The sequence below is a fragment of the Halteromyces radiatus genome, assembly GCF_025201355.1.
Source record: "Halteromyces radiatus strain CBS 162.75 chromosome Unknown BX664scaffold_5, whole genome shotgun sequence".
Classification (NCBI taxonomy): domain Eukaryota; kingdom Fungi; phylum Mucoromycota; class Mucoromycetes; order Mucorales; family Cunninghamellaceae; genus Halteromyces; species Halteromyces radiatus.
The window spans coordinates 888712-910315 of NW_026251691.1; the positions used below are offsets into that span (position 1 = coordinate 888712).

At 34.6% G+C, this 21604-nt stretch overlaps 9 protein-coding genes across 9 annotated transcripts; 1 reads left to right on the forward strand and 8 right to left on the reverse strand.

Annotated features, from left to right (window-relative positions):
- Nucleotides 1-21: 21 nt before the first annotated feature.
- BX664DRAFT_365944 (uncharacterized protein) lies at nt 22-1851 on the reverse strand (the record flags this gene model as incomplete). Its single annotated transcript, XM_051548503.1, has 7 exons — nt 22-70; nt 138-466; nt 533-726; nt 797-907; nt 975-1100; nt 1166-1260; nt 1322-1851. 7 exons carry the CDS (start codon nt 1849-1851, stop codon nt 22-24), a joined length of 1434 nt encoding a protein of 477 aa, XP_051398985.1.
- A 490-nt stretch (nt 1852-2341) lies between these two features.
- Nucleotides 2342-4485, reverse strand: BX664DRAFT_155502 (uncharacterized protein). Its single transcript, XM_051539914.1, has 5 exons — nt 4280-4485; nt 3797-4182; nt 3040-3724; nt 2877-2969; nt 2342-2804 (listed from the first exon to the last, which is right to left on the reverse strand). The coding sequence occupies exons 1-5, from the start codon at nt 4439-4441 to the stop codon at nt 2760-2762; spliced, it is 1371 nt and encodes a 456-aa protein (XP_051398986.1). The 5' UTR covers nt 4442-4485; the 3' UTR covers nt 2342-2759.
- Nucleotides 4486-4956: 471 nt separating this feature from the next.
- Nucleotides 4957-6003, forward strand: BX664DRAFT_282156 (PAPA-1-like conserved region-domain-containing protein). The gene is made up of 4 exons (XM_051541551.1): nt 4957-5042; nt 5116-5247; nt 5334-5440; nt 5547-6003. The coding sequence occupies exons 2-4, from the start codon at nt 5181-5183 to the stop codon at nt 5889-5891; spliced, it is 519 nt and encodes a 172-aa protein (XP_051398987.1). The 5' UTR covers nt 4957-5042; nt 5116-5180; the 3' UTR covers nt 5892-6003.
- On the reverse strand, nt 6004-6847 carry BX664DRAFT_335535 (uncharacterized protein). Its single transcript, XM_051545923.1, has 4 exons — nt 6747-6847; nt 6609-6649; nt 6423-6536; nt 6004-6285 (listed from the first exon to the last, which is right to left on the reverse strand). The coding sequence occupies exons 1-4, from the start codon at nt 6794-6796 to the stop codon at nt 6194-6196; spliced, it is 297 nt and encodes a 98-aa protein (XP_051398988.1). The 5' UTR covers nt 6797-6847; the 3' UTR covers nt 6004-6193.
- Nucleotides 6848-7868: 1021 nt separating this feature from the next.
- On the reverse strand, nt 7869-9457 carry BX664DRAFT_335538 (FEN-1 endonuclease Rad2). The gene is made up of 5 exons (XM_051545924.1): nt 9226-9457; nt 8617-9097; nt 8262-8548; nt 8083-8203; nt 7869-8007 (listed from the first exon to the last, which is right to left on the reverse strand). The coding sequence occupies exons 1-5, from the start codon at nt 9411-9413 to the stop codon at nt 7954-7956; spliced, it is 1131 nt and encodes a 376-aa protein (XP_051398989.1). The 5' UTR covers nt 9414-9457; the 3' UTR covers nt 7869-7953.
- A 257-nt stretch (nt 9458-9714) lies between these two features.
- BX664DRAFT_359869 (GNAT acetyltransferase 2-domain-containing protein) lies at nt 9715-13344 on the reverse strand. The gene is made up of 5 exons (XM_051548118.1): nt 13230-13344; nt 13056-13147; nt 12701-12995; nt 12020-12628; nt 9715-11951 (listed from the first exon to the last, which is right to left on the reverse strand). Exons 1-5 carry the CDS (start codon nt 13335-13337, stop codon nt 9867-9869), a joined length of 3189 nt encoding a protein of 1062 aa, XP_051398990.1. The 5' UTR covers nt 13338-13344; the 3' UTR covers nt 9715-9866.
- Nucleotides 13345-13533: 189 nt separating this feature from the next.
- BX664DRAFT_359870 (Inosine/uridine-preferring nucleoside hydrolase domain-containing protein) lies at nt 13534-15219 on the reverse strand. Its single transcript, XM_051548119.1, has 7 exons — nt 15150-15219; nt 14860-15052; nt 14692-14774; nt 14192-14627; nt 13979-14129; nt 13764-13907; nt 13534-13694 (listed from the first exon to the last, which is right to left on the reverse strand). Exons 1-7 carry the CDS (start codon nt 15180-15182, stop codon nt 13553-13555), a joined length of 1182 nt encoding a protein of 393 aa, XP_051398991.1. The 5' UTR covers nt 15183-15219; the 3' UTR covers nt 13534-13552.
- Nucleotides 15220-15778: 559 nt separating this feature from the next.
- Nucleotides 15779-18313, reverse strand: BX664DRAFT_335542 (acetyl-coenzyme A synthetase). The gene is made up of 4 exons (XM_051545925.1): nt 18060-18313; nt 16523-17951; nt 16119-16448; nt 15779-16031 (listed from the first exon to the last, which is right to left on the reverse strand). The coding sequence occupies exons 1-4, from the start codon at nt 18204-18206 to the stop codon at nt 15958-15960; spliced, it is 1980 nt and encodes a 659-aa protein (XP_051398992.1). The 5' UTR covers nt 18207-18313; the 3' UTR covers nt 15779-15957.
- A 940-nt stretch (nt 18314-19253) lies between these two features.
- Nucleotides 19254-21360, reverse strand: BX664DRAFT_335543 (RED-like protein N-terminal region-domain-containing protein). Its single transcript, XM_051545926.1, has 4 exons — nt 21289-21360; nt 21111-21209; nt 20930-20983; nt 19254-20862 (listed from the first exon to the last, which is right to left on the reverse strand). The coding sequence occupies exons 1-4, from the start codon at nt 21300-21302 to the stop codon at nt 19317-19319; spliced, it is 1713 nt and encodes a 570-aa protein (XP_051398993.1). The 5' UTR covers nt 21303-21360; the 3' UTR covers nt 19254-19316.
- Between the last annotated feature and the right edge of the window lie 244 nt (nt 21361-21604).

The window sequence follows — 21604 nt, forward strand, 5'->3', positions numbered from 1 at the left end:
ACAAAACTCTAATAAAACTACCTAGGACAGATCAAAACCAGCATCAGCATTGATAGAATACAAAAGTTTCCTAAAATAAGAATTAGAAAGGATTAATTTAGTTAACTCAATATTATATAATTTTCATTCATAATTACTCTCGTAGAATATCATATGTGCTATACGAAGGTAATTTTAATAGATTGACGCAAGTAGAACTAGTGGGTAATCTTGATTCATCCCTTCCAGCACGTCGAATACAGATTTGAGGTTGAAGTTCCTTGAATCCCAAGATAGGAGGACGAGAACATGATGTGACAAACTTGACAAATTTCATTCTTTCTTCATTACTGAAACTGGACAATGCTCTCCACAAGTTTTGGATGACTGGATCAGTGTCGTTATAATCCGCATATATTGTATGTTGTCGTAGATCTCCAATATCAATAGGTACCGAAGCACCGCCCAACATGACTTGTAGTTCTTGCTGTCCAAAAAAAAAAAAAAAAAAGGTAAATCCTATTACTTTTTTTTTTTTTTTTTATATTCTTACCTGATTAAACATTCTTAACCATTTCGTATCCACAATCGTCGATAGTCCATTGAAAAATGCCTTGCATTGTTTCGCAATTTGCACGTTGAGTCTATAATTTGCTACTAGATACACATATCTAATACGATTTTGATTAGTCACTAAGACATTACTGCCATTAGGTATCAAATTGATCACTCGAGGCTGATCTGCTTCTATATAATAATAATGATAAAAAAAAAACCTCGTAAGTAAATGATTCAATGATGTATACATGTTCCTTACCATTTTCAGTTAGGGTAAAATCTAAACACAAGTCTTCCACGTTGCCCTTGAAATTTTTCACTTGAATCAAACCCTTGTAAAGTTCTGGATCCAAAGACGGAAGGTCATCCACTACATATAAAAATTAGATTACTTGATTTACAACTTTCTCTTCCTTTTTCTATCTACTGATACTTACAGTAATTGATCTTCCCCAAGCACTTTTTCAAAAAGAATTCAGCAAATGCCACGTCCAATAGGATACCTTCATATAATGCCTTGCCAATGATCAATCCAAGGAATTCAAAATAGGCAAGTTGTGATCCTTAAAAAAAAAGTGTGTTCGTCAGATCCTAATTTCTCATGTATTCCATTTTTTTTAAACAATACCTTCAGTTGCAAAAGAGCTAGGGTTAGGGTATAATAGTTGATCCGGAGTCGAGGAAAACAATCCATAATCAGTATTGAAGGCTTCGTGACCAAGACTAAAAAAAAAAAAAAGAATATCCAGTAAATAAGTTTTACGTCATGATCAAAATAGTTTACCTTGTTAAAAATTCCTTGAAAACACCTCCACCATCAATACCACTTTCCATCAGACCAAATGAATCGATAAATATGATGGCTATTTTCTTTTTCAAGTCAGGTCCAAGTTTATATAATTGGTTGAATCCATCTTCAAATACATGTTGACGTCGAATCTGAACTTCTGCGTGAGGTCGTACATAATCCAAAGCGTCCAAAATGTCATTGCGTCTTCGATCGTTGTTCACAAACATACGAAAGATCTGTACACGATGTTCAAATGAAATGACAAAAGGGATGTTGTTCAATAATCCAAGCCGAGGGCTTACCATCGCCAATCTTGCCTTTGACATGGTTTGCTTAACATGTTGTAATCGACGTCGTTCAAATGCCGAGGTGATACCATCAGTATGAGATGATGATGATGAATCGTTTTCTTCCAAAGCATATTCTTCAGCAACTACAGCACTTGAAAAACTTTCAGTATCCAATCCATAAATCAACCAATGATCCTTGGGACAAAATCTTCGTCGGGAGCTAAATTGAAACATAATAGTGTTAAGTTCCTTCTTTAACCATATTCTTCCTACTTACTCTCGCATATGTATTTGTTGTAATAATGTAGTAATGGCATTTCGCAATTGTCCAATTTGTATACCAGTCGACCGCACCACAGTATTGACGTCCAAAATATTTGCCCGCCAGAATAAGACAAACGAGATATTCTATAAATGAATTCAAAATAAAATAAAACATCAGAGTCTTCAAACAAAACTACTATTTAAATGTTTCTTACTTTAAGGTAGGCACCAAGGACAACCATTTCTTCTAAAGTCAATTGGTTAGATCCCAACGATTTATCAAAGAATTCATCATCACCGATTGTCAGTAATAGTCGTGTATGCATTTCACAAAGCAGGTACAATATTGACCAGTTTTTAGGCACAACGGAGTCTACGGCAAAAAGAAAAAAGAGATTAATCAATGAATCCATTTGGTGTCTAAATAATATTGTTTTTATTTTAACCTTTCTTACCTATAATAGCCTGTACTGCTTCTTGTAAATGATCCATGATATGTCCGTTTGATTCATCAAATACTTGAATGTCATTTCCACCACCGTGAAGCCAACTTTGCCATAGAATTTGAAGAAGAGAGACATTAGACAAATTGCCATCTATTTGTTGACGATTATGATGATGGTAATAAAGTAATGTATTGAGGATATGATCTTTCTTTGTTGGACATCGAATAATAAAGGTCACAAATAAATTTGCTATGGATTGAGTCATTGAAGAGGATGTTGCTGAAATTTCATGTTGGGTTGTATATTGAAAAATTAAATTCACAAACTGATGTAGCATAGTATCAAAATGGTCGCTATCATACAACGTCATCAATCCTGACTTGATATACTGACTTTCATTTTTTGCTGTAGTAGCTGGATTCTGATTATCAGTCATTGCAATGGAGTCACCCACATCTGAATGATCCGAGTCACTATCTATAAAATAAAGTCAATAACACAATTGCTGATGAGAGAGATATTTTTATGACGGATGGTCTTACCAAGTACCATGCGTGTATCATTTCGTTTATCTTTGGTATCGTCCAAATAATGTGAAGGAAGATTACAAAGCAGAGTTTGAAGCACATGAGAATAATCAATCTATTTCATATAAAGAATCAGTAATCACACAGTCATTCATCATATTTATTTTTACTTTTTTTTCGCTTACCAAGAAGTGTTGTATTTTTCCATTGGCATTGTAGCTCGTGAGCATTGTAAGATTCATTAGTAATCCAGCCACAGTATCAGTTTCAAGTTGCCATTTGTCACCACTATCATCACAGTAATGGAAAAGAATCGTTTTTAGAATAGAATCGATTGGTAATTTGCTGGTGACTAGTTGAAGAAGATCACCATTGTCATCTTGCAGAAGGAATGGGACAGAGAGGATTTCTTGTACAAATATATCCAATAGTCTTTGTCGTGAAAGTAATAAAGGTGGTGATGTTTGATTAAAAGTGATCGAGGTATATTCATTGGTGAAGCTGCTAAAAGTTGGTGGATGTATTGTAGGAGGTCGTAGGTTGCCAATAGTTGATGCGGGATAGTCATAAGGAGGTTGAAGGTTATCTAAACAACTAAATAATATATTCATGATCATTCCAAAATGTGAATCTGTCTTGGGCATCGTCGTCGCCATATGTTTGTATTCAACAAGCTGTCGTAATAGAATATGTAGCGAATGAAATAAGTTATCTTTCAAGATTAGATGTGTCATCATCCGAATGTATATCCCACGTGATTCTAATGATGCTGATGATGTGTGCTTGTCGAGTATACTACATGTAATTGGATCCACCAATTGTACAAGATAAGCCAATGCCTGATATGTTGTCGATACATCAATTTCAGAGCTGATTAAAAAAAAAAAAAAAAAAAGAGTTACCATATGTTAAATTTGACATGAAACTGTAATTTCATTTTACCTAATTTCATTTGTAAGAGTTGGAAGAATAGCACGACCCACCAGTAAAACAAGTAACCATATTTTGGAATCCATTTCGTACAAATCATTTAGCAGTAATAATTGAATGACAGTGTATTTTTCGGGTTTATCACCAATCGAAATATCAGAGATCATCACCTGACTGAGCTTACCAATACAAGTTGAATAAGCCATACGAGAACTATGAGAGAGTAGTAAAACTTGTCGAATGCAGGATACAACAAGAGGAGTAATAATAGTAGTAGCAGTTGTAATCGAGTCGAATGGTTGGTTAATCAAAGAGTCTAGACTTGAAAGTTGTTGTTGTAATAGGGAATATTCTTGTTGATAAATCACATGAGCAGCACGGCGACCACGAAAGAAGGACTAGATAAAATAAAATAAAATAAAATATAAATAACTTTAGAAGAAAAAAAAAGAAGAGAAGACAAGGAATCTATTTTTTTTTTCTTTTTCATCTTGCCTGAATTTTGAGCGCACTTTTCCAACGTAAGCGCTCTTGTTCACGAGCCTTTCTTTCACTTTGCGCCTTTGCTAGTAGACTTTTCTTATCAACTTGAGCTTTGTTACCTCCTAGATTGATGTTCCGTTTTGATTTGTAATTGCCCTCAAAAGTAAAGTTCATTTCAAAAGAAAGACAAAGTGATAAAGAAATAAAAAAAAAAAAAAGAAATAAAAAGAAAAAGAGAGAAATATGCATTTGTCAGTGACGAGTTTTTGGTATAAATGATGTTCGTTCTCCGATCACCTTTTTTTTTATATCGAAGATTTTAATATTTTACTTTCCTTTTTTTTTTCCTTGTATTTCCTCTTTTTATTTTAATTACTTATCATGGTTGCTAGTCGATCAAGAAGAACTAAAGCGATACCTCCGTCATCAGAACCAGAATCAGATATTGATCAAATAGAAAGCGATGAAATAGACGAATTGGAAGATAACAGCGAGGAAGATATGATTGACGACGAGGACGAGGACGACATTGAACCTTCAGATACTTCCGGCCTGATTGACGAAGATGATATGGGTGAAGAAGTGGAAGAAGATATTGAAGAGGCACTAGACATGGAAGAAGAAGAAGAGGAAGGAGAAGAAGAAGAAGAAGAAGAAGAAGAAGAAGAAGAAGAAGAAGAGGAAGAAGAAGAAGAGGAAGAAGAAGAGGAAGAAGAGGAAAAAGAAGTAAGTCAGCCATCTTCCAAATCACGCAACAAACGCAAGAAACCTCAAGGTAAGATTAAACACATACACACACACACATATATATATATCACTGTTAATCCATTCTACTTTATATATGATAGTGATTGAAAGCGATATTGATGAAGAAGAATTCGATTCTGACCTGGAAGTCTTACGAAACCAACCCATGACAAAACGACAACGTGCCAAACACAACAAAGAAGAACCCGAGGAGTACTTGGAATTACCTATGGGTAAGCTATTAAATGTATATATATATATATATTGTAGATTGATATTGAACATCTTTTATTTTTTTTTTTTGTTTTATTTTATATAGACACTGGAAAGAAACGTCATTTGACGGAAGAAGAAGCTGCTTTACGGAAATCTGAAGTAGCTCGTCGACGCAAGAATCAAAGCATTCAACGTGCCGAAAAAGATAAGGTAAAGGATTATTAATTATTCATTCATATAAAGTTTAGATGATCTAATATTCCTTTCTCTCTTTTTTTTTTTTTTTTTTTTTTTTTTTTTTTTTTTTTTACTTTAGCAAGATACTATCAACCGATTACTCAAGAAACAAGCATCAAAAAGCAAAAAGAATATCAAGGATGATGGTACCACTGATGATCAAACACCAGCAGATCGACTTCAACAACTACAAGATCCTCATCGCATACATTATGTACAAAATCAACAAGGTAGCACCTTAAACATTCCTGAAAAGTATACGATCGATCAAGTATTTGCACAAGATCAAAATCATACCAACAAGGATAATTCAAGGATCACTCAGTGTCAAGTGGAAGGTTGTCAAGGCGCAAGAAAATATGTAGCAAAAAACACTGGAAAAGTGGCATGTTCTTATGATCATTACAAGTTAGTTGCAGCTTAGTTTTAGGTCACTCTCTTTTTTATTCACCTGTATATATCATCATCTTTATTTTTCTCCCCTTTCTATTAAATAAATCATTGTCAAAATAGTAATAAATCAAAAATACTTTATTGGAGCATATATAAAAATAAGATAGTTGTCTACAAGAATGGAGGGGAAAACTGTATGTGGGATACATGTGGATGTGTGCGAGTCAGTCATAGGGAACTATCAATGACAAGAAAATAAACGTGTACATGAGTGTGTGTGTGTGTAAAATAAAAAAATAAAAATGTGTGGTAATAAAATGAACCGGTCATGATTTATGAGCTTGAAGATTTCTTGCGGTAGCCTTCGACTCGGTTTTCCTTGATGGATTTCATATAAAGGTCAGCAAGGTCACGGCAGCTAGCATCTAATAAAGGAGAATAAAATGGGTGAGTCAATAGACAGTTCCATATAAAAAATAAAATAAAATAAAGATATTCCAATTCCTTGCTACTGATATATCCTTTTTTTTATTTATTTAGGTGAAAACACACAATCACTTACAGTGGTTAACACCTTCAGTTTTGTAGCATTCATCCAACTTTTCCTTGATGATACGGGCTTCCATAGCCTTCACCCAATCGTCCCGAATCTTTTGTTGGCGAGCAGCGTAAACAGCTAATGAAAATACATGTTAGTCCTTTTTTTTTTCTACTAAGTGGTAACGTTCACTTGGTCTATCATATTTACCTTTGTGGTCATTGCGATCAACTTGGTCCAAAGTAGGAACACTAAGAAAAAATAGAAAGAAAAAAAGAGAGGAAAAGAGAGAGAGTCAATGGTTTATGTCATGATAACTATGTCTTTTTATCGATCGTTTATATTTACCGTTCGAATTGTTGATGTTCAGGATATTCCCAGTTTGCAGCAGATGCCATGTTTTGAAATAGGTATTAAAGAAAAAAAAGTGAGAGATGGAAAAGAAAAACACACAACAAAATTTGGGCGGGGGACAAAATATAGAATAAAAAAAAAAAACAAAGGAAAAAAAATGCCTTTCCTCATCGTGACGTACAGAAGTTGGGCCAAAGAAAAAAAAAAAAAAAAAGGCGGGAGGTGAAAAAAAGTAGGATCATCCAACGAATCATCAAGAAAAGTAAAGTAATGGTCAACTAAAGAGTTTTATTTAAATCAAAATCACTATATCTAACTATACTATCTATTCAGATCGATCGATACCAGCCAAAAATTAGTTAAGTTTCCCTATCACCAACATCAAAAAGAAAAAAAAAATTAGTCATATAACCTCTTATTTTATCCTATTCATTTCCTTTTTTTTTTCTCTATTCTAGTTCAGATATTTGCCATAGTATCGTCATTCCTTCAACATGTTCTAACTAACTATGAAAGCAACCACGCAATTGGTATGACAACCAAAAGGGATACATCTATTTCAAATGTCAGTGATCCAAATTGAAGGTAGAAAACAAAAAAGATAGTTTTCCATTCACGGTTACCAAAGACATCATCATTACATGGACTAGAGAAATAATAAAAAAAATATATCATAAACTTACCATCGAATAGTATAACCAAAAAAAAAAAAAGAGCTAAGGAACTCAAAAGAAATCCCCATTTCATAGAAAAAGAAGAGGCTGAATAGACGTCACGTTAAAACACCGACTATTGAGGGTTATAAAAAGGACTTGTTATCCCTGTTCTATTCTTTTTTTTTTTTTTTTTTTTTTTCTTTGGAAAAATTCGAAGTTTTGTCCTAGTCCTTACAGAGTACTTCTTATTGATGAGCTCTAGTAAAGCGGCATTACTTCCAGAAAAAAAAAAGAACCTAGTAAAACCTTTGACTGGAGATCTTTTGATTGCGGAAAGTCATTGACCAAATGTGTTCGAAATATTTCTGAACATATTTTATAAAATTGAAAATGAAAATGATTTTTTGGTGTGTATTACCATTTGAATATTAAAAAAAAAAAAGAGGAAATGAAATGCATTGTTTATTGATGTATATGAATAAATAATAATAATAATAAAAAAAAAAAAGACTATCTAAACCTAGTAATGATGATGATTTTTTTTTTTATTTCTTCCCTTTTCGTTGTTTCTTGGTATCCTTCTTGTTTGCTTCAGCTGCCTATATTTATTTTTAAACAATGACGGAAGATGAAATCAGTAGCGTTTTCATTTCTGTAATCTATTTTGAACTTACTCTTTTCTTGCTTTTGGTCAAATCAGAAGGTGCTGATTTAAAGAAATCCATCATCCGACTTTGGGTTGCTTGTTTCAAATTCTTTGTCAATTTCGTACATGAGTTTCTAATACGTTCCTCACTATTATATATAGAAAAGATAGTTAGGATTAAATCATATTTTTTATTCCTTGTATTACCTGAATCCTTTTTCCTTGACCAAAAAGTCTACTACAGCTTCAACATCAGGAGCTTCCCATTTCAAATCAAAATCGTTACCAGGTGCCACATCAGGATTGATAAATAATTGTCGAGCTTCATCAAATTTCCAGTCTTCTGGTATATTGTTTCGTAATTTCTCAGGAAGGTGAGGAAGCGCCTTTTCAATACATCCATATTCCTTGATCATTGAATAAGCACGAATAGGTCCAACTCCTTTGATACTTTCCACATAGTCACATCCCAATAATATACATAAATCGATAAACTACCAAAAAAAAAAAAAAAGAATCATCCATGAATGATGATGATATATATATATATATGTATATTTACCTGAGACATTGTCAATTCCATTCCTTCCAACACCTTTTCCAGATTGACTTCATCGATAGGGAGTTTACGTTGCTCTGAAAAGGTCAAATGTCGAAGTAGAATAGGAGCTGAGAAAGTCAAGGTATCCATATCTTCTGATGCTGCTGCGTAGACCTTGCCAGCACGGGCCAATTCTGCACACTGCGCCTCTGCTTCACATGGAGCTTCAACATAAGGAATACCCATTGCCTTCAATAAACGCTTGCATTCTTCGTTGTGTTGTGGTGTCACTTTTACCGTTCGTTTCGTAAATCGTGTCACATCCTCTGTCGTGCCTGTTTCACTCGCTTCTTCCATTTTCTCTTGAGCATCTTCCTTGCGAGCTTTTCGTTTCGCTAGCTCTCCAGACTTCATTGTAGGTGGTTTTCCATCAAATACATATACAGGCTTGATTCCATTGTCCACCATACGAACCGTACGATAAAACATGCCCATAAGATGACTATTAATAATAAAAATAAAAAAAAAAGAAAGAAAATGAAATCAGTATTATTCCATGAAGATAAACAGACTCGTCTCTCTCTCTCTCTCTTTCCTTTTTTTTTTTTTTTTTTTTTTTTTTTTTTTTACCTTGTTGTTTCACCAGCTTCGTTCATAAGTACATTGCCGTCTTGTTGTCGTACTGCGATCATAAATTGGTAGATGCTCATAGACGCGTCGATCGCTACCTTTCTACCAAAGTGGCTACTGATTTCACTGCTTTTGATGGCATTAGGAGCATGTTCCACGATCAGTTTGGTTAATCCTTGAATACCCATAATTATAAATTATCCTTGTCGTTAATCAATGACAAAAAAAAAAAAAAAAGATAAAGAAAAAAGAATGAAAAAGAACGGAAATCCAAAAAGAAAAAAAGAAACATTTTCCCAAAAAATTGATCATTACCATTTTCGTCCCAGCCACACTCTAACATTTTCTAGTGAATTCATGCTCAAATTATTGTTGGTCTAAAGGTTGATGATGACCTTTTTTTTTTTTTTTTTTTTTTTTTATGTTTAACTGGGAAAAGACGCGATCATCCAATCATTTTTCTCTATTATTACTAGCTGCCATACATTTGAAAAAGAATTATTGATTTTTTATTTCAAATAAAATAATAGTGATGAGACTAGATAATGAATATATGAGGATGAAATGGGAAATAATAACAACATGATAATACAATATAGTATAAAAGAATGAATAATATAAACTACAAGGGGAAGAATAAATTAAGAACGTCTTGTTTTCTTGGACATCTTCATATTTTTGGGAGTACGACTTGCTTCCTTTTGGGCCATTTCCTTTGCTGATTCAGTTAATTGGCGTTTCTTGGAGGATTTGTCGTTCTTGACACTGACTACAGAACTAATAGGTTTCTTTCCAGTAGCAAAGGCTTTCACTTGAGCTTCAGCAGCAGACCAATCGGCATCTTCATCAGCAATAGCATATTTTGTCAAATCAAGTGTATCGATCAATTCACGTTGCTTGTTCTTGAGTTCATCCATGACTTCATCTCCTGCTTCTTTTAAATCTGTATCCACATCTCCCTTCAAAGGACGCCAAGCTGAATCATCATCCAAAGCACGTTTGTTATCATTTTTATTGGTCGTCTTTTTAGTCTGTTGTTGCTGTTCATCTTCCACAATGGCTTGACTTTGAATTTGAGTGAATGTTTGACTAAACTTGCGAATAATCTTGACAAATAATGCCATGACTTGATTACTGGCTAGAGTCAATTCCTTTTCCAAATCATCTACGGTTTTCTTTTGTAATCCAATTCCCAATAAAATAGCACTTTGTACACCAGATAAAGTTGTATCTTTGGGTAATACACCACGGAAATATAGTTCAGCAATTGCAGGTACCAAATCAATAATCACATGATAATCCAGCATATTATTGGCATAGCTTTCCAGTCGTTTCAAATCATAAGGACTGAAGAATAGATCGAGTTGTTGTTTGTTCATCGTTTCAACATCATTATCAGCGTCATGACCTTTCTTGGCACTTTCCAAAATTGAGAGAGCATGGACAGAGGTAAATTCACGGAATTGATAAGCTAGTAAGTTGAGGAACCGTCTAGAGAAATCACGAGCGAAAGCATCTAACCAGGCAGCATTGGCTACATGTTGATCTTCATCAGTATCCTGTTCAACAAGTGTCTTGATCATTACACATGTGTGTTCACCAGTCAAATCATTGGCAGTTTGTCGCATATACAAAGGCACGAAACCAGCTCGTTTCCAGAACTTGTGCAAAGACGAAGTCAAACCAAAACTAACACCTAAATAGTCCAGACGAGGAGATGGTTTATCAGAAAGCTTGGAAAGAAGAGGAGGCATCTTGCGAGGATCACGCACCTTGATCTTGTCAGTAGCCAATGTAGTGTTTTCTAATTCAGCATCATCCACACGTGCCAGGGTCTCTTCAGCAGCCGTAGCACTTTCACTCATATTGGACATTTCACCTTGATAGAAAGATGATAGTAATTCTAAAGCACGAGATCCATAACCCATATTTGAGTAATCAGGATGAGTTGCAATGCGGACCACACGAGCACCTGATAAGCTAGCAAAATCATCATCTTGGAATTGTTGAGAAATAAGCCAAGGAATCATATCACCAGCAGGACGTTGACCACGGGAGAGTTGATTCATCACAGATTGGCGGGAGATATCACCTTCAAGACATACTTGGATAACGACAAGAGGATCTGGTAAACTGGTGTTGTTTTCATTGATAGGTGGAAGTAAAACAAACAAATGATGAGCAGGTGCATCACTCATTAGTTGTAAATCATTAGGAGAGTTCTTGTAGTGACTAGCAACATAGAGAGCCATCATGCGTTGAAGGAAGGTTTCACTAACAGGATGATAAGAGAATAAGGTATCACGATTCACATAAAAGAGTTCACATTCTGAAGGATGAGGACAGCCTTGAATATTCTTTGAAACCACAGTAGCATCTAAACAGAGTAACTTGTTCAACCACTTTTCTAAAGGATCATTAGGTGCATAACGAATAGGTTCTTCCAATTTGATTTCCTTCAAAGTACGACCACCAGCAGATTGAGCATCACTTGCTTCTTCGTTTTTCTTTTGTCCAATAAAACCTCTTGATTGTTCTCGAAGTTGTTGAATAAGTTTGAGTGATAATGATCGACCAGTACCTTCATAACCATTAATAGTCGATGCCATAAACACCAAGTATGGACCCATCAATTTTCGTACAATAGGTAAAGGAATAGCAGCAGCTTCATCAATGACAACTAATTCAGCTTGACCAAGAACATGTGCATCTTGAGGTTGAATATACTAAAAAAAAAAAAAAAAAAGAGAGATAAATATTTTTTTTTCTAATCCATTGCTTAATTTCAACTTACTTGGATAGTTTGTCGATGTTGTCTAAAAATGTTGACACGAACGATAGCTTTGTTAAAATCAGGGTTGGTAGATTGTACAATATCATAATCCAAATGTTCTTCATAACCAAGAGCATCAAAAGCCTTGAAAACAAATTCAAACAAAGTCTTGAGATTTTCAGGACTAGGGGAAGTGACAAAGATGTTGGAATATCCATAAGCAATAGCAGAAGCCATAGCAATACCAAGAGCAGCAGATTTACCACGACCACGACCAGCAGTTAAAGTGACAGTACTACGCAGAGATTTTTCAGAGATGGCTTCAATAAAGGTCAATACAGCCTTGGCTTGATCAACAGTACGAGTTCCTTTGACCAAAGATCCAACTGGTTCAGTATCAGCAAGTGATTGTTTCAATTCTTCCAATTCCAAAGCTTCCGCTGATTGAGCATCATCCCCTGTTTTCATAGGAAGAGCCTTGACATGTTTACCCATACTGATAGGAAGTACATTCAATTCATCATCCACCACTAAACAATTCTCACTTGCACCCAGAGAAAGAATAAATCGTTCATTGAATCGTCCCACAATATCATGATGAGCTTCGGTTCGATAGCGACTGTGAACATCCTAATATGAAAAAAAAGAGCATAAGAATAAAGTAAAGGCATATCTTTTTTTTGTATTTTTTTTTGTATTTACCATAGTCATTGTATAAAGTTGTTTAAGAGAATTCATACTTTTCAATAAAAGGACTACCATGCCACCACCTTCAACAGTTTCGATTGTACGGGCCAATGTATTTGGGGTAATAGCTTCAAAGTCTTGTAAAATACACATGCCATAAGTATTACCTAGAATATTCTGAGTTTCTTTGTAGTAAGCATAACGAATATTGGTGACGGTGACAAAGAGTTCGAAAGGATCTTCATTGTTGGCTTCACGAATGCCTTTCTTGATATCTCGTTTGATCTTGGCTTCACGTTTCTTGCGATGACTATCAAAAAAAAAAAAAAATAATTAAATAACGAAAGCACATATAAAAAGGGGGACTTACGTTGTAAATCCAAGATCCTTTTTGTAACACCATAGAACAGAAGGACGAGTTGTAACTTGAGCTTGAGATAAAAGCCAATGTAAGTTTACGATCTATATTTATAAAAAAAAAAAAAAAGAAAGGGCACCTGTCAATATAATAAGTTCTACTATAGATCTAAAGTTTTCTACTTGCCTGATCTCTTCCTTTATCACCAACAATAACAAAGAAAGACCGATGTTTAGTTTGAACACAGTTCTTGATCAAAGTATGTACACGAGAATCGACCACCTTTTTCACCATGTTGTAATATAAAAAATGAAGTCAAAGAAGAAAAAAAAAAAAAAAAAAGAGATGTGTCGAAAAAAAAAAAAAATCGAAATTTCAAATGCAGCATAAGCCACACTCGATTAGAAAGAATCTGTACCTGATTTCTGAAAATGTCAAAATATTCATCTATTTTATTCATTTAATACAGTCTAATCTAATTGAATATAACAAAAAAAAAAAAAAAAAGATCATTCTTTTTGACCAAAGATTGTGTTCAACATGACTGTACGGAATCGACTAGCATCACCAGCGAAAAAGGTTTGTACATTATTGGCAATTCCATCCCACGGCTTCTTGTCCTTTTGATAATCACGTCTGTCCACACAACACCTGTTCAATATAAAAAAATAGAAATAAAAAATGAGTAAACAACATCATATCAAAGTCAAATTTACTTACATTCCGAGTGTGTATTCTCCTGAGGTTTCTATAGTCAAATCCAGATACTTGCATTTCCATCTTTGATCAAAGGTTGGATCCCCTTTACCATCACCTTTATCCTGGATCATTTCAATTAACAATAACATCGTATATGCATCGTAACTATAAAATATAGAAATAATCATCATGAGCAATATTGCTTTTTTTTGTTCCAAATGATGATTTAAACTTACATAGCCCAGCTATCCATCTTGTAATATGCGGCACTGACTTGAAAAGACCATTGCATGAATGCATTGATGAATCCAAATAAAGGAGTTGATTTGCCTAAAGGAAGAACATATTTTTCATAATCTACTTTGGTAATCATTCCACCATCCGCAGCTATATAGAGAAAAAAAAATAAGATACAAAATCAACTTTTTTTTTTTTTTTGCTCTTCTTACCATCCAAAGGCAAAATGACAATATGAGAAGGAGCCACTTTTCCTTGAGCAATCAAATCCAAACGTTGTTGATAACCTTCAGGAGAATGTTGAAAACCTTTACTTGTACCCATGACGATCTTTGCAGCATGAGGATCGGCTCTAAAGTTGAATTCAGCATAAGCACCGATATTGCCAGGAACGTCCACAGCTCCACCCATCACGACAATCCGTTTGGCTCGAGAAAAGATCACAGGATTTCTTTGATAGGCCAAGGCAATGTTGGTCAAAGGTCCAATGGCAGCAATGGTCACCGTTAGTGGTTCAGCTTGTTCCAATTGGTATAAAATCTCATCAGCAGCATCACGAGTTGTTGTTTCAAACCATCTGGATTGTTCCTCAATTGTTTCTTCTTCATGAATGAAATGTTTTTCCCAATCTTGAGGTGCTTTATGAAGCTATATAAAAATAATATGAATGATTGATTTTTTTTTCTTTTTCTTTTTCTTTTTTCTTCTTTACCTCGTTGTAAATCATTCCTATTCCATCTTCTCCATGGAAATAAGTGGCTTCGATTGGTGTGATTTCCAAAGGTGAAGATGCTCCTATAAAAGGTTAAAATTAAAAAAGATCATTTATATTGCCCTTTTTTTTTTTTTTTTTTTTTTTTTTTTTTGATTGGCCACTTACCTACAGCCAAAACGGGTAATGGTTTCAAAGGAAGTTGGAGGAATTTTTGATTATCCAAAAGAGCATGTAAAATGACTGCTGCATTCTTTTTCACACACTCCATGCCAACATTACCATGAGTAAGTGTGATGGCCTTGATATCAACCGAAGGGGTTAAGTAGGCGAGAATAATGGCCAAAGCATCATCAATTCCCTGATTATTAGCATAAATAATAAACAAAACAAAAAGAAAAAAAAACAGTGTTAGATAAACAAATAATTGATTTCTATCTTTGTCGTTGATATATTACAGGATCGGTGTCAATAATAAGAGATTCCTTCATTAATCTAAAATATATATACACACAAGTATTCTATATTAAAAAAAAAAAAAAGAAAAAGAAAAAAGAAAAAAAGAAAAAAAAAGAAGAATAGCAAAAGAGGGAAAAAAAAGATAGAATTTGTTTTTCTCTCCTTGTGTTACCTCTGACATTGTTTTGCTTCCCCGCAATAATGAACGAATGGTTATCCTTTGTTTCATACACCTATCTCGGCAGATGTAGGACAAAAAAAAACAAAGCGATCTCTAATATAGTCTGTTATTAAAGCCGCACACTATATATTTGATCTATTTCCTTTTGTAATAAAAGAGATAGAATAACATCAATCTATTTGTTGCTATAGCAATTCTATCTTTATATATTTTTTATTGTCTGTTTTACTATCCTTCCATGTCATATTTTCCGGATCAATGATGAAGCGGGGTTTGATGCATCATTTGTCACTCTTGATCTATTTTGAGTATACTAAAAAAAAAAAAAAATAAAAAGAAAGGGGTGGGAAATGGATTCTTAAACTGATGAATAGAATGAATGTATCTGTAAAGATATAAAGATAGAATGAAAAAAGCGAAAGATATGGAAAGAATTTTCACTCTCTATTGGTATTCGAAAGGATACATCCTTTTTTTTAAATAGTTTTCTTTATTAAAGAATATATAAAACACAGGAAGGGATGAGAAGATTATAATACGTAGTAAAAAAAAAAAAAGACTAAATCAGATATAATGAGTATATAAAACTATAGTGTGGAAATAAAATGAATGACAGGAGGGAAAGTTTAATTCTTTTTGGGACCATGAACCTTTTCAATTAAGACCATCACAACACTAGGATCAGCCAAAGTAGAGATATCTTTATACACAAAAAAAAAAAAAAAGTGAGTGAGCCATATTTAAAACCATCTTTTCTCTCTTTCTTTTTCTCTAGAAGGAAACTTACCACCTAATTGATCTTGTTCACCATTAACGATCTTTCTCAAAATACGACGCATGATTTTGCCAGAACGAGTCTTGGGATGATCTTGAACCACATAAATACGTTTGGGAGAGGCGAAGGGACCAATGATCTTACGTACTTGTAAAGTCAATTCTTTTTCCAAACCATCAGCAGTATCCAAATGAGGTTTCAAAGAAACAAAGGCATGAATACATTGACCAGTCAAATCATCATGACCACCAATGACAGCAGCTTCAGCAACAGCTTCATGATGTACAAGAGCAGATTCGATTTCGGCAGTTGATAAACGATGACCGGAAACGTTGATAACATCTATAATAATAATAATAATATTAAAACCAAATCGAGTCATCTTTTCTTATTTTTTTTTTTTTTTTTTTTTTTACCATCCACACGTCCACGAATCCAGATATAACCATCCTTATCCAAAGAGGCACCATCACCAGTGAAGTAGTAACCAGGATAAGGTTTCAAATAAGTTTCCAAGAATCGATGATGATTGTTATAAACAGTTCTAGCCATAGAGGGCCAAGGTTGAGAAATGGCAAGAACACCAGTTTCATCCACTTGATTCAATTCCTTGCCAGTAGCAGGATCGAGAATAACAGGCTTGATACCAAAGAAGGGCAAGGTGGCAGAACCAGGTTTGGTAGGAGTAGCACCAGGTAAAGGACTGATGATGATGGAACCAGTTTCAGTTTGCCAGTAGGTATCAACAACAGCACATTGTTTCTTGCCAACCTTTTCATTATACCAATCCCAAGCTTCAGGGTTGATGGGTTCACCGACTGAACCAATGACGCGTAAGCTTGATAAATCATAACCTTCCAACCATTGATCACCCAAACGACGTAAGGCACGAATAGCAGTAGGAGCGGTATAGAATTGAGTGATCTTATGTTTTTGAATCAAATCCCAGAACCGAGAGGGGTTTGGATAAGTAGGAGTAGATTCAAATACCACAGTGGTTGCACCATTCAAAAGAGGACCATAAGTAAGATAAGTATGACCAGTGATCCATCCAACATCAGCCATACAAGCATACACATCATCTTCATGATAATCAAAGATATACTTGAGAGTCATCATAGCACCAAGCATATAACCACCAGTGGAATGCTGAATGCCTTTAGGAGTACCAGTGGAACCAGAGGTGTAGAGTAAGAACAAAGGATCTTCGGCATTCATAGGTTCAGGAGGGCAGAATGATCGTACTTTTGCAGTTTCTTCATGCCACCAGACATCACGATCTTCAACCCAAGGGACAGGAGTGCCAGTACGTTGAAAAACCACAACATGTTCAACATGAGTTTGATGATCACGTAAAGCGTCGTCCACGATGCGCTTGGTTGCAATGTTCTTTCCACCACGACGACCTTCATCAGAAGTCAAGATAATACGTGCAGATGAATCTACTACACGATCACGTAAAGATTCAGCAGAAAAACCAGCAAAAACAACGGAATGTACAGCACCCACACGAGCACAAGCCAACAGAGCCACCAAAGTTTCGGGAATCATAGGCATATATACAACAATATTATCCCCTTTACGCACACCCAAATTCTTCAATACATTAGCCACACGACTGACTTGTCGTAATAATTCGCCATACGTGATCTTGCGTACTTGATCAGGTTCATCACCTTCATGAATAATGGCAACCTTGTCGGGATTCTTCAAAGCATGTCGATCTACAGCATTGTAACAAGCATTGATTTCACCTTCCAAAAACCAGGCAACATCACCTTCTTCTAAGGAACCGTGACGAACAGTTTGAAAAGGTTTAGACCAAGTTAACAATTCACGAGCACGCTATCCAAAAAAAAAAAAAAAAAAATGATGATGAGAATATTGAATCTAAAATGACTTTTTTTTTCAAAAAAAAAAAATATCTACAATAAATAAATAATAAAAACTTACATCACCAAAAAATTTATCAGGATCTTCTACACTTTCCTTCCAAAGTTTTCTATAAGTATCCAAAGAATCGACATGAGGAGTTGGACAGGCTGAAGATAACAAACGTTCAGGAACTGGGTGAGTAGGGATTTCTTCTTGAGCAGTCATAATAATGTATAAATAAGAGAGTGGGGAGGGGGGAGGGGAGAAACTTGGATTTGGCGGGAAGAAAGAAAGAAAGAAAGAAAGAAAAAAAAATTGACAGAAAAAAAAAAAGAATAAATTGTTGGGGAGAAGGGGAAAAGATCGAAAAAATAATTTCCCCTGTCCTTTTTATACGATTGGGCAGTTTTTGCGGACCAAACCTTATAATGGGGCGTTTGGTAAATTAAAAATCCGTAATGTCTTTGATTGGCTAATGGCATGGATGAGTACAAAGTACACAATGCTAAAAAAGCTTGCAAGAACCCATCAGATAGAACACATCGTAGTTCAAAAAAGAAAAAAAAAAAGCAAAATACATACATATCCTATATGTTTTATCTTTTTCTTTTGTCTTTTTCAATTCAAAGAAGATAATTAATAAATAATAGAAAAAAAAATCGAAAGAAAGAGAGAAAGCGTGTGTGTGGAGATTATCCATCTAATGTTTAATAAATTCTCATTTCATATATTTTTCATGTTGTGTATTAAAACAAGGATCACAAGGTACACAACGCGGAGGTACAAAACACAAAGTCTTAAATACCACAAGACAGATTCCATAAACTGCAAGTCAACCGAGGGAGAATACCTGAGTGAAGAAGGACCCTTTTTATATTGTCATTCATGTTTTATTTTTCATGTTTAAGGGTTCATTTTTGACATTTTTCTGTTAACTTTATACTTTCTTTGTTCAACTTTTTTTTTTTAAAGAAAAAAGAATCCTTCTCTTTTTCTTTTTCTTTTTTTGTATAGGTGGGAATAGATTGGTTACCCCAGATTTTAAAATAGGATTTAAAGTTTATTTTCTTTGAGATCAATCTCTATGATTGGTTCCATAAAAGAATAAAACACTTTCTTTTTTTTTTTTTTTGTCTCATCGTCATCATCTGTTTCTCTCCCCAAAAGGTTCATCTTTATGATCACACGCATATCATTGAGAAATAATCATGACCAATGCTTAGTATATAATTTTCCTCCCCAATCATTCGATTAAAACATTATCCGATTAAATAAAAAGTATCGCTAAAAAAATATTCCTTTTTTTTTTATTGTTTCAAAAAACTAAAAAACTAATCATCCTTTACCATATTTCTTTTCCATGATGCCTTTGACTTGCTGGTATTCCCTATTCAATTTTTGTTTTTCAGTCATGACTCGTCGTTCCTTGTTGCGTTTTCGTCCATCACTCATCTTGACCCCGAATTGAGCTGCACTCTTTGGTTGAATTTCTACTGTTGCTTTGTACTGTTGCCATTGTTCTTCATCATCAAAGTCCCACCTTGACAATTGTGCCTTTTTGTTCTTGTGTGTTCCTTGATCAATCAATAATGTTGCTTGCTGTTTCTTCTTATCATCATCCTCTTCTTCTACTTCTTCTTCATCTAACACCATTCGTTGACGATCAGTAAATGAAGTTGGTAGTGCTGTTGTACTGAGTCCAAACATATCTATATCCTGACTATCTGCATCCAATATATCTTCAGGTCCAGCTTGATATTTCCGTTTCGCGCCTAAAACGTTGTCCATACCACTGATTGATGATGTTCCAGTTTCTACTGTCACAGTATCTTCCATTCTTGTATCGTCATTGTCCATGAAATAGTTGGTACGTTGCATTGTTGTTGACTTTTCCTCCTTAACTTTTTCTTCTTCTTTTTGTTGTTGTTGTTTGCGTTGTTCAATCATCGCTTCATCCAAACTGTAATCTCCTTCTACATCACTGAAAATAAGGTTATCATCGTCATCATCATCATCCATCATATTGTTTCCAAGAGTAGTTGAAGATGCTGCTATGGATTTTTTTGTCAAAGCTGCTTCCTGTTGTTGCTGAAGCTGCTTCATGCGTTCCTGTTCTTGTTGTTGTTCTAATCTATTTCGTACCATGACCTGTGCCACCTTGGAAAGGACCAGTTCTGATTCTTCAAGAGCATCATCGGACCAGCCGGAAAGTTGTGAGGAAGTTTTGCGTTGTTGAAGATCAGCTTTGCTTCGTATGACTGCTGTTGGCATCGCAAAAGGATCAGAAGTATTCATAGGAAACAAAAATGCCATCCGACCTGGGCGAAAAAGTTCATGTATAGGTTTTGTAGTCATGGATGGTGCAAAAAGAGCCTGGAGTGACTTTGCTGTTGCTGATAATCGATTCTTGTCTTGCATAGAAAGAGCATCGTTTATGTTTTCTGTCATCATATTTTCACCACGATCCAAACGATCCAAAACATTGTCTAATACATCTTCAGCTTGTTCTTCTGTCACTGTTGTTGTTGCTGTTTCTGTTGTTGCCGATTGATTACCATCCATATCATCCGTAGGTGAGGTAGCCATAGCGTTCTTTTCTTCACGTTCTCGAATCTGTTGTCGCACCTTGTTCAGTAATGTGAAATCCAATCCCTTGACAAGATGTGTATGTTGAATATCCCCACCCAAATATTTAGATTGTTCATAGACTTGTTGTGCATCCAAAGCTTCGTTCTGTTCCATGGGTCTTAGCAAATCTTCAGTCGTTTGTTGATCTTCTGATGGTTCTTGTTGTTGTTCTCCCACTCGTCGCTCTGCTGCTCGATCACGGTAGTTTCGTTGTGTAGTTGACTTTTTCTCATCATCATTTGCATGACGTTTCCTTGATAAAAAAAAAAAAAAGAATTTGTAAGGATTCTATAAGAATATATTAGATAATAATATCTTACTTTTTGTTCTTTAAAGATGTTGGTTTGGCAAAAACAGCTGATCCTTCATTTCGTCTATTATTACATTAAAAAGAGAGAAAACAAAATATATGAGTCAAGTAAAAAAAAAAAAAAAAAAAAAAAAAAAAAAAAAAGAATATTGTAGACTTTCTGTTTTTTTCTTAATTCGTTTCTAACATACTGTGCCTTCGGTGGTGGTGCTTTGAATTTATACGTTGAAGATGTTTCACTTCCTGGACGTGGTGTTTGTAAGAGTTTTCTAAAGTCTTCTTGACTTAGACTGGTGTGTAAAAAAAAAAAAAAAAAAGGTTAGTAAACAATGATAGTCATTTTTTTGAGTGAATAAATTCAGTTCTTACCCTTCGTCTGCCATTATCTAAAACTTTCTTATTTGTAAAAGAGCAAGTTGATTTTTTTTTTTTAAATAAAAGAGAGACGCAAAAAAAAAAAAAAAAACCTTGGAATAGAGAAAAAGAAACTTAAATTGGAACACCGCAGAAAAACCTGTGTCCATGATAACTACACATCAAGGTTCCCAAAGTCATATCTATCCCTCTTTAATTAGTACATCTAGTCACTGCCTTTTTTTTCAGTTTCTCTTTTGACTTTTCCTCAAAAATTCGAATCATTCGTTCCCGTTACACTGCAGCATCTCATGCAGCAGATATGTATGTA

What these genes read in the sequence shown, in the direction of transcription:
- BX664DRAFT_155502 (XM_051539914.1), bottom strand. Translation starts at nt 4,441, where the DNA reads ATGAACTTTACTTTTGAGGGCAATTACAAATCAAAACGGAACATCAAT. An exon ending in GAAAAATACAACACTTCTTG is followed by an intron (nt 2,970 to 3,039) that starts GTAAGCGAAAAA and finishes TATATGAAATAG; the next exon opens with ATTGATTATTCTCATGTGCT. An exon ending in AACGAAATGATACACGCATG is followed by an intron (nt 2,805 to 2,876) that starts GTACTTGGTAAG and finishes TTTATTTTATAG; the next exon opens with ATAGTGACTCGGATCATTCA.
- BX664DRAFT_282156 (XM_051541551.1), top strand. Translation starts at nt 5,181, where the DNA reads ATGACAAAACGACAACGTGCCAAACACAACAAAGAAGAACCCGAGGAG. An exon ending in GTACTTGGAATTACCTATGG is followed by an intron (nt 5,248 to 5,333) that starts GTAAGCTATTAA and finishes TATTTTATATAG; the next exon opens with ACACTGGAAAGAAACGTCAT. An exon ending in AACGTGCCGAAAAAGATAAG is followed by an intron (nt 5,441 to 5,546) that starts GTAAAGGATTAT and finishes TTTTTACTTTAG; the next exon opens with CAAGATACTATCAACCGATT.
- BX664DRAFT_335535 (XM_051545923.1), bottom strand. Translation starts at nt 6,796, where the DNA reads ATGGCATCTGCTGCAAACTGGGAATATCCTGAACATCAACAATTCGAA. An exon ending in TGATCGCAATGACCACAAAG is followed by an intron (nt 6,537 to 6,608) that starts GTAAATATGATA and finishes TATTTTCATTAG; the next exon opens with CTGTTTACGCTGCTCGCCAA. An exon ending in AACTGAAGGTGTTAACCACT is followed by an intron (nt 6,286 to 6,422) that starts GTAAGTGATTGT and finishes CTCCTTTATTAG; the next exon opens with ATGCTAGCTGCCGTGACCTT.
- BX664DRAFT_335538 (XM_051545924.1), bottom strand. Translation starts at nt 9,413, where the DNA reads ATGGGTATTCAAGGATTAACCAAACTGATCGTGGAACATGCTCCTAAT. An exon ending in GTCAAGGAAAAAGGATTCAG is followed by an intron (nt 8,204 to 8,261) that starts GTAATACAAGGA and finishes TATATATAATAG; the next exon opens with TGAGGAACGTATTAGAAACT. An exon ending in TGACCAAAAGCAAGAAAAGA is followed by an intron (nt 8,008 to 8,082) that starts GTAAGTTCAAAA and finishes AAATAAATATAG; the next exon opens with GCAGCTGAAGCAAACAAGAA.
- BX664DRAFT_359869 (XM_051548118.1), bottom strand. Translation starts at nt 13,337, where the DNA reads ATGGTGAAAAAGGTGGTCGATTCTCGTGTACATACTTTGATCAAGAAC. An exon ending in GTGATAAAGGAAGAGATCAG is followed by an intron (nt 13,148 to 13,229) that starts GCAAGTAGAAAA and finishes TTATAAATATAG; the next exon opens with ATCGTAAACTTACATTGGCT. An exon ending in AAGGATCTTGGATTTACAAC is followed by an intron (nt 12,996 to 13,055) that starts GTAAGTCCCCCT and finishes TTTTTTTGATAG; the next exon opens with TCATCGCAAGAAACGTGAAG.
- BX664DRAFT_359870 (XM_051548119.1), bottom strand. Translation starts at nt 15,182, where the DNA reads ATGAAGGAATCTCTTATTATTGACACCGATCCT. An exon ending in TTATTATTGACACCGATCCT is followed by an intron (nt 15,053 to 15,149) that starts GTAATATATCAA and finishes GCTAATAATCAG; the next exon opens with GGAATTGATGATGCTTTGGC. An exon ending in GGAGAATACACACTCGGAAT is followed by an intron (nt 13,695 to 13,763) that starts GTAAGTAAATTT and finishes TATATTGAACAG; the next exon opens with GTGTTGTGTGGACAGACGTG.
- BX664DRAFT_335542 (XM_051545925.1), bottom strand. Translation starts at nt 18,206, where the DNA reads ATGACTGCTCAAGAAGAAATCCCTACTCACCCAGTTCCTGAACGTTTG. An exon ending in CTGATAAATTTTTTGGTGAT is followed by an intron (nt 17,952 to 18,059) that starts GTAAGTTTTTAT and finishes TTTTTTGGATAG; the next exon opens with CGTGCTCGTGAATTGTTAAC. An exon ending in TGAACAAGATCAATTAGGTG is followed by an intron (nt 16,032 to 16,118) that starts GTAAGTTTCCTT and finishes TTGTGTATAAAG; the next exon opens with ATATCTCTACTTTGGCTGAT.
- BX664DRAFT_335543 (XM_051545926.1), bottom strand. An exon ending in GCACCACCACCGAAGGCACA is followed by an intron (nt 20,984 to 21,110) that starts GTATGTTAGAAA and finishes ATGTAATAATAG; the next exon opens with ACGAAATGAAGGATCAGCTG. An exon ending in ACATCTTTAAAGAACAAAAA is followed by an intron (nt 20,863 to 20,929) that starts GTAAGATATTAT and finishes TTTTTTATCAAG; the next exon opens with GAAACGTCATGCAAATGATG.